General features: G+C 28.8%; 5 protein-coding genes across 5 annotated transcripts; all 5 read right to left on the reverse strand.

Annotated features, from left to right (window-relative positions):
• Chro.10031 (hypothetical protein) lies at positions 1-306 on the reverse strand (the record flags this gene model as incomplete). Its single annotated transcript, XM_660832.1, has 1 exon — positions 1-306. A coding segment is annotated over one exon (306 nt), but the record flags the coding sequence as incomplete, so codon positions are not given.
• Positions 307-1,289: 983 nt separating this feature from the next.
• Positions 1,290-1,745, reverse strand: Chro.10030 (ADP-ribosylation factor-like protein 2 (ARL2)). The annotated part of the gene is made up of 1 exon (XM_660833.1): positions 1,290-1,745. The coding sequence occupies one exon, from the start codon at positions 1,743-1,745 to the stop codon at positions 1,290-1,292; it is 456 nt and encodes a 151-aa protein (XP_665925.1).
• Positions 1,746-1,972: 227 nt separating this feature from the next.
• On the reverse strand, positions 1,973-3,655 carry Chro.10029 (Fe-hydrogenase). The annotated part of the gene is made up of 1 exon (XM_660834.1): positions 1,973-3,655. The coding sequence occupies one exon, from the start codon at positions 3,653-3,655 to the stop codon at positions 1,973-1,975; it is 1,683 nt and encodes a 560-aa protein (XP_665926.1).
• Positions 3,656-3,920: 265 nt separating this feature from the next.
• Positions 3,921-5,486, reverse strand: Chro.10028 (hypothetical protein). Its single annotated transcript, XM_660835.1, has 1 exon — positions 3,921-5,486. One exon carries the CDS (start codon positions 5,484-5,486, stop codon positions 3,921-3,923), a length of 1,566 nt encoding a protein of 521 aa, XP_665927.1.
• Positions 5,487-5,956: 470 nt separating this feature from the next.
• Chro.10027 (hypothetical protein) lies at positions 5,957-6,814 on the reverse strand. The annotated part of the gene is made up of 1 exon (XM_660836.1): positions 5,957-6,814. The coding sequence occupies one exon, from the start codon at positions 6,812-6,814 to the stop codon at positions 5,957-5,959; it is 858 nt and encodes a 285-aa protein (XP_665928.1).
• Positions 6,815-8,300: the final 1,486 nt, after the last annotated feature.

The following is an 8,300-nucleotide window of genomic DNA, read 5'->3' on the forward strand; positions in this document are numbered from 1 at the left end:
GTACTCAAATACTTGAATAAATAATTTACTTAAATAATTACTAAAAAAACTGAAATATGATTCTTGAAATCCTGTTTCAGGGAAGATATATAATACAACAAATAAAGTCTTAAAGTGTAGAAGCCTGGGATCTATAACTTTAAAGACAGGGTCCAAAATGAATGATAAAATTAGCTCATAAAAGACAACTGTAAAAAAATATACTAGCCATATTTTAATTAAATGATGATTTTGAGTTTTTAAAGCAAGAATGGAATGGTATGCTGGAATGCAAAACCCAACAAAAAACTTAATAAATCCGTACATAGAGTGTATTCCAAGAGTATTTATATGTATGCTTGTGATTGTTTTATGTTCGATCCTCTTTTTTTCTCTAAATCTTAATTATAAATAATACGATGTGTGGAATTTTGTTAAATCTACATGATTTAGCGCCTTTTCTATCACGATTATAACTGTACCTAAAATTGGCGCCTTCAAAGGTAATTGTCAAAATGGAAAGTGAATGTAACATACATTATTAAAATTAGAAAGGCTGTGGTTGGTAATTAACATAATGGCAATTAAACTAAGTAGAAGGAGAACGCTTAAGAAAGTGAGTAGAAGGACTAAAAGCAATAAACATAAATATGTAGATTTAGAGAAGCAAATAAGAGATAAGAATTTGCGCTCTGTATGGGACAATAAAAAGACCATTAATCAGAATTTTCAAGTAAGTTTTTACCTGTAGGATTGAAACCTGGACATTCTTGATACGCAATTAATTTTTTTTAATTATTTTTTTTTGTTCATAACTTCTACAGTCCTTAAGTCCAGAAGTTATTTTGAGTACTTTACCTCCTGTTTTTGAAGACAACTCAATTCCGGAGAAACTTGGAGAAAGAGAGGAAATGATCATGAAAAAGCTATATAACAAATATAAAGAAAATACCGATTTAATGGCTAAAGATATAAAGTTGAATCCTTATCAGTGGAATTCTAACCAATGCAATAAAAAATTAAAAATTTATATGAGAATGTCTGAAACAAATAGTGATTAAGTGTATATTATCATTTAGATTGGAATATTTGTCGTAGTTTAATCATCTATAAATTTTATATTGTATATATTATAGTTATTTAATATATAGTACCAATTGGGCTAATTAACTAATAAGAACACTTTTGTTGCAATATCATTAACAATCCAATCTATTCCCTCATTAAGGCCTTTCCCGTCGAGTCCACAACATGACTGAATTCTCCAATGTCTGTTATTAATATTTGACAAACCAAGAGCCTAACAAAATTTATTTAATTAACTTAATTTTATCAAAAAAACTTACATGTGCTACTTCTTCTGGTTTTAATGCATTAGATAAATCTTGTTTATTTGCAAAAACCAATAAGGACGCTCCAGAAAGCCTTTCCTCGGAAAGAAGGCGGTGCAATTCTTCGCTGCAAGAGTCCATCCTTTCTATATTAGTTGAATCAACAACCCAAATTATCCCATCTGTGCTTTCAAAATAGTTTCTCCAATAACTTCTTATTGTTTTTTGGCCGCCAATATCCCAAGTATTTAATCTGTATTTACCATGTAATAGTGTTTTGATATTAAAACCTAGTGTTGGCTGAATTGTAGAAATATCTTCGCCAGCAAACTTCCTAACAACAGTTGTTTTACCTGCATTGTCTAAACCAAGCACTAAAATTCTCATTTCTTTATCTTTCATTTTTGTTTTTCTAATAACTTGCAATAGAGTCATTTTTAAATCATAAGTATAAACAAGAATATAGTAAAAGAATTGAAAAAATGAATATCTTAATGAACAATTTTAGAAAATATAAAATATTTTTATATTTAGTAATCTCAAAACGTAGGATGAAATTAAACAATACTGTACCCCACATTATGATTTACATTGTCAAATATAGCCAATATTACCGGTCCAAATTACATGTTGGCGCCAGAAACAATTCGAAATGTTACTATCTACCATTTCAACGAAGATGCAGTTGGTACTTCATTAATGGATACGAAATCATTCCTAAGAAAAGGGAGTTTTAAGCCAGAACTTCTATCAATTTGTTTGTCTATATGAATTAGATATTCATACAAAATATTCACAATTGGAATTTCATCTGGCAGTATAATTTCTTGATTTTTATTTAAATTAATACCTTTATACAAAGCTTCTTGAACCTCGTCAATAAACTTTATATTTTTTCTTAGCTTATTTAAATCAGAGTTATCATCATTTTGATCGTTTTGTGAAAGTATCTGGCCTCCGCCAGAAACGCATCCGGTTGGGCATGCCATAGCCTCTATTAAGTGATAATTTACATGATTTACAACGTTTTGTTTATACTGAGTATGTTGACTTGCGTTCTTTTGCAAATTAAGTTTACGAGAGATGGATTGGATTGCCCTAAATCCGTAAACAAGGCAATAATTTAGCTCAACATTGTTTTTAATATATTTGGCTTCTAAGATGTCATTTTTTAACTTATTAAATGGGAGTTGAACTTTATTATCAATATTATCTCCAGCAAGTTCTTTGATTGCACTTCTTATAATATATTCACAGAATCCGCCTGAGTTTGAGTTAAAATATGAAGGAATCAACCAAGGAAACTGATTCAGAATTTGATTGCTTACATAATTTTCAGTAATTAAAAGAGATAGATTATGCTTTTTAGTAATTTGAAAATTCTGGTTAAGCCATAAATTATCTAGTGGAGCTTCTGGAACGTCCAATAGTGAATTAAACCCTGCTAATTTTATTATTTCACCAACTTCTGATGTTGCTAATACTATATCAACTTCAGGACAACTAGAATTTTTATCAGATGATTTCAAAGAAAGAGAACTTCTGGTTGATTCCAATTTTTTGTCATGACAAGGCATAATAGCAACATGAAAAATATCACTTTGTTCAACAAAGTCATCGTTTTGTGTAAAGGTTGTTTTAATATTCATATTCGTTCCATAAGAATTGCTTAATCTAAATTTATACAGAAATAATAATTGATTATATATTTCAAGAGTCAAAGTCTTAATCAAAATTCCTTGTAATTGTTGTGCTGATCTAACTTTACTCAATAAAGGTAATACAGAACTATTTAAGCTCTTCTCAGAATAGCAAATCCATCCTGGGCAGTGTGAAATAATCATTGGTAGATCAGATTTCGCCTTATATCTCGAAATAAACTCATACTTTGTTTCTAATAAGGAAATATACTCGGAAATTGTTGAATTCATTACAAACCTAGCTCCAATATGCTTAAATAACCCCGACAATTTTCTCTGAATTGTTATTAGATCACAATTTAGATGGCAGGCAAAAGAAGAGCATGATTGGTTCGAAATAGATACCACAGTTAGCCTTTTTTGCTTAAGTATATTCATAAATTCCGAGACATTTTGGTCCTCTAATAGCTTAGCTTCCGCAGAAGTTACACATCCACTACAAGCAAGACAATCTGCCACATTTACTGTTGCCTTATCACTAGTTCCTGATTTTTTATCATCTTTATTATCTTGGGCTTTTGCAGGTCTCATTACTGCAATTTTTGGCTTTGTATCATCTTTATCTGATAAAAGTGAAACTATACAATCTTGAGAGGATTCTAAATAATCATCTAAGTTTGCTAGCTTTACTGCAGTGGAAAACATATTTGGACTGCTCAATATCAAAAGTTTGATGTATATAACTTAACATTTTATTATTGCTATTCTAATGTTCAAGTTATTTAAAAGTTCGGCGGTAAAGTTTATTGTTAATGCATGCCTTGAATTATTAAAAATTGTAAATCAAATAAATCAAATTAAATTAAAAATAACTTTCTATCTAATAATAAATACTGTTTTCATTAGTTATAATATTTCCATAATGATATTACTCATTAAATTTAATATTTGTTGTTTTTGAGTTTGTAAATCAATTATTTGGCATCTTTGCTCTTTCAATTGGCTCAAAAACAGAAACAAACTTTTCAATTGGCCAGAAATTCCCATTACCCCATTCAGATGATTCTGGCTTTGCAAGAAGATTTCCTCTTGAAATTCTTAGTTGAACCTGAGTTGTACCAAATAGATATATTGTGCTACTAACTTTTGACCATCTAATTAGTGAGCTACGCGAATTATGAAATTCTGCAAGTTTTAAATCAATCATTTCAGGGTTGTTTGGTGGCCTATAAACATATGAAGGTTTACCAGGGGGTACTCCTGCCTTTCTTAGTGCAGATTCTGCCGAAAATTGATGAATGTTTGAAAACATTGAAGCTCCCTTTTCGCTTGATTGTCTGACGTATTTGATTTCGCTTGCCATAGTTTTTTGCTTTTGAACAACATTGTCTTCTACTTCATCATGATCTCTCTCATTATAATCCTCATTATTTACTTGTCCCTCATTATTTTCCAATTCATTTTCATCTTCATCATGATTTTCTAAATTAGTTTTTTCTAACAAATTTTGGTACATTTGTTGATAATTCCTGGCCGATATCAACTCGTTCTCAAGTTCCTTATTTCTCATTTCCAATGCCGAAATCCTCTTCGTCTGAGAGTCTACCAAATATCTTAACCTTGTTACTTCTTCTTCTAATTGTCTTGAAACATATGATCCGAGTACCTTTGGTGAGCTATCTTTAAATGCAGCTGCTGTATTATTAGAATTACTTGTTGACTTTGGGGGATACTTTTCTTGGTAATGAGGCGGAAAAGATGATTGACGTGAGATTGCATGGAAATCTCTCATTCCAAAATTGTTATTTCCTGAAGATGTTGGTGTCATTTGAGTCATAGGAGTGTTGTTATTATTTAATAATCCCATTAGCCTCATTTTATTCATTCTTGCGACATGAGTTGGAGTTGGTTCTAAAGGAGCATTCAATTTTTGAACTATAATATGATCTGGATTCATAATATTAAGCTTTGATCCATGCTCTGATCTTCCACCTCCAATTGTTGGGGTCTGGGGAATATCTTGGTGGCTACTATAATTATTATATTCGCCATTAAAGTTGCTATTTTCGATTTGAGATAAAGATGGATTCTTGTTAACTTCTGAATATTCAGAAGATCTACGTAGCATTCCAATCTCATCGTTTTGAAAAAATTCCCTTGATTTCAAATTTGTTGTTCTGTTCATTGGGGTAGGAGTAGTTGACCTGCTTGCAGCTGTTCTCGAAAATGGGCCCCTCGTTTGAGCTCTTGCCCTTCCCAGATTCCTATCTCCCATTGGTTGATGATGCTGATGTTGTTGCTGTTGAGATTGCATCATCGAATACTGCGGCATATGTTGTTGTGCCTGGAAGCTTCCTTGCTGATAGCTTTGATTATCCGAATATCCTCTGTTATTACCAATCCCATTTTCATGATAGAACTGCTGAGAACAAACTCCCCCTCCCATTTGATGATGCATACCGCTAAATTGTTGATGATTCTGCATCACGTGCATTTGAGGTTGCATCATTCCATTTGTATTGTAGCTGTAGTGCATTTTTCTTGCTTAAAAAAACTAATATTGTCTTGATTATTTACAATGAAAAAAACTTAATTATATATTTGTTTTTTCAAAATTATATAGGCATGAACCTTATATAATTTCTTGCTTAACAAATGTGAGCATATAATTTACAAAGCGTTTTTAATTGATTGCACTTAAATGCTGATTAAACTACATTAAACCATTTTTTACGACGTATACTGTGTGTGCATAAGAAAATATTTTTAAAAAGAAAAATATTCAAACACACAAAATTAAATATTAAAATTAAGCACTAATTTGAATAAAAGCTTTAATAATTGTTTAATAATTTGTGAGAAATTAATAAAATATGTGAATCTATTATAAATATCTTTATCTATAAATAATAACCTAATTAGAATTGAAAATGAAAAACTAAAATGTGTTGGCGCCTAAGTGCAAATTGACAAATTTGGCTTATTGTTAGTAGATCAATTGAATAATCAAATATTCTTTGCTTTAGATAATAATAATCTCTTATTGGCATTAGCTTGCATCATTGTTTTTTGTCGAATAGATGGGCCGAATCTAGTACCAGTTAAGTACTTGTTGTTGGTGCATTTTTGAGCTTGAATGCTGTTTGTCAAACTTTTTGTAGCTTTAAGTAGAGTTGATGATCTCTTTAAGAGGTTTTTTGGGCTCAGATCTACTTTTTTCTCACTCTGATCTTCATTTTGTTGTTTAATTCTAGTACTCTTTGATATATTTTTTGATTCATTACTCTGTTCATCATTAAACGGTTTTACTGGATCATCAATATTAAGATTAATGATATTTTTGTCACTAACTATCAGGTCATCAAGTTCATCATCAATTTTTTCATGTAGATTTTCATATGATGAATCTGTTTGGGGATAATTTACGTTAATAGATGGTTTTGGAATACAAAAAATGTCATTTGTTGACATTGTGGCCTCGATATCTTCTTGTGTTGCGCCAAAGTTTGCAGCTAAAATCTTCAACATTTCAATTTTATTATTGAGAAATATATTACTTTCATTCACTATTTTGAGTTCTTTCTCCATATTTTTTATTTCCTTATTCTTTTCTATTAATGTATTCATAAGTGCAGGAGCGTTATTATTTACATCCAATTTTACCGTAGAAAGATTTATCTTGTTGCTATGCAAAAAGTTAGGTCCTTGGGCTGAAAGACCCTTATTGTATATTGAGCCTGAATATTGTGAATTATTTTGGTTCATAAACATAGTATTATCAAATTTCTGATAATACTCATGTGCATTACTAAAGTCGTAATAGCATGAATAATCTGTCGTTGAGGATCTATTGTGAGTATTCATTATAGTTAAATATCTTATAGATAATTTAAACCTTTTTTTAATTTATTTTTTCAATTTTTTTTTTTTTATACGTTTATGTAATAATTGTGTGTATTTCGTGCACTAATTTTCTCAAAATTAACTACACTCTTAATTTTAAAAACTTAAAAATATTTAGTGGTTTTATTATATTTCTAAATATTTCAATTTAAATAATTTTTCCTTTATTTTATTTTCTTCATAAATATTTAATACCCTAATTCTACAATTTACTAAATCAATTTAAAGATGTAAATTTGTTCTTTGTTAACAATATTAATTTTTTATTAATCCAAACAATGAGTTCATTTCAAGGATAATATAGCATTTGAACAAAATGAAATTACAATTATTTGAAAAAAGTTGTTTTTTAAATCAATTTGTTTTTAATTCTTAAAAAAAATAATCACTTTTCACTTTATAATATTTTAATTAATGTATTTCAAGTATTATTCTAATAAATTTATATTTTAACAATCAAGCATTATCAATGTTATTAAATGTATATATTACTTAGGTCATAATATTTTGTAATAAATTAAAGAACTCACATAACAACATGCCGGAATACTGCATGTTTACTTTGGTAATTAATAATTCCAGTGTACTGATAGCTTTTACTGTACATTATTAATTGCATGCCGGTAATCCATATAAGTATTTTTGATTTTCCGATTGCAAACACCGGTGCAATATTGAGTTTTCTTTATGCTTAATTAATTGAATGCCGGTAGTCCACATAAGTATTTTTGATTTTCAAAATTACATACACCGGTGCAATATTTACCATTTTTTTACACGTAATTAATTGCATGCCGGTAATCCACATAAATATTTTTTTGGTTCTAAATTACATATACCGTTATTTTACAAGCCAGTTTTTTTTTACGTAATTGCATGCCGGTAATCCACATAAGTATTTTTGATTTTCAAAATTACATACACTAGTGCAATATTTACCATTTTTTTACACGTAATTAATTGCATGCAGGTAAACCAAATATTTTTTTATATTTGTCGGTAAAATTTTTTTAAAATTTACCCTGATTACTTATTTCGCAAATCTTTGTGAAATAAATATAAAATAAATGACAATTATTCAGACTATACACAAAAACTATATTTGTGTATTGTGCTATTTTTTAAAAAATTCATTGATAAGCCGAATTTGTTATTTCAGATTTAAAAATATCGGATCATTTTTCATTGAATGATTTATTAAATAATTTGCCATTTATTTTAATTCTACCGTAAAACTTTTTAAATATTTTTAATAGGGAATTTTTAGAATATTTTAGTTAACGATAAAACATCTTGAACTAATAAATAAATATGAAAATAAAATTTGTGAAAATATTTTAGGAATGTTAATTTAAATATATTTAGGAAAAAAACTTATTTTTTTTACAAATAAATATTTATTAAAAATAGAGTAATTTCTTCAGTAATTAGTTAATACTTCTTTTGC

Source organism: Cryptosporidium hominis (assembly GCF_000006425.1).
Source record: "Cryptosporidium hominis TU502 chromosome 1 CHRO011010, whole genome shotgun sequence".
NCBI classification, from domain to species: Eukaryota; Apicomplexa; class Conoidasida; order Eucoccidiorida; family Cryptosporidiidae; genus Cryptosporidium; species Cryptosporidium hominis.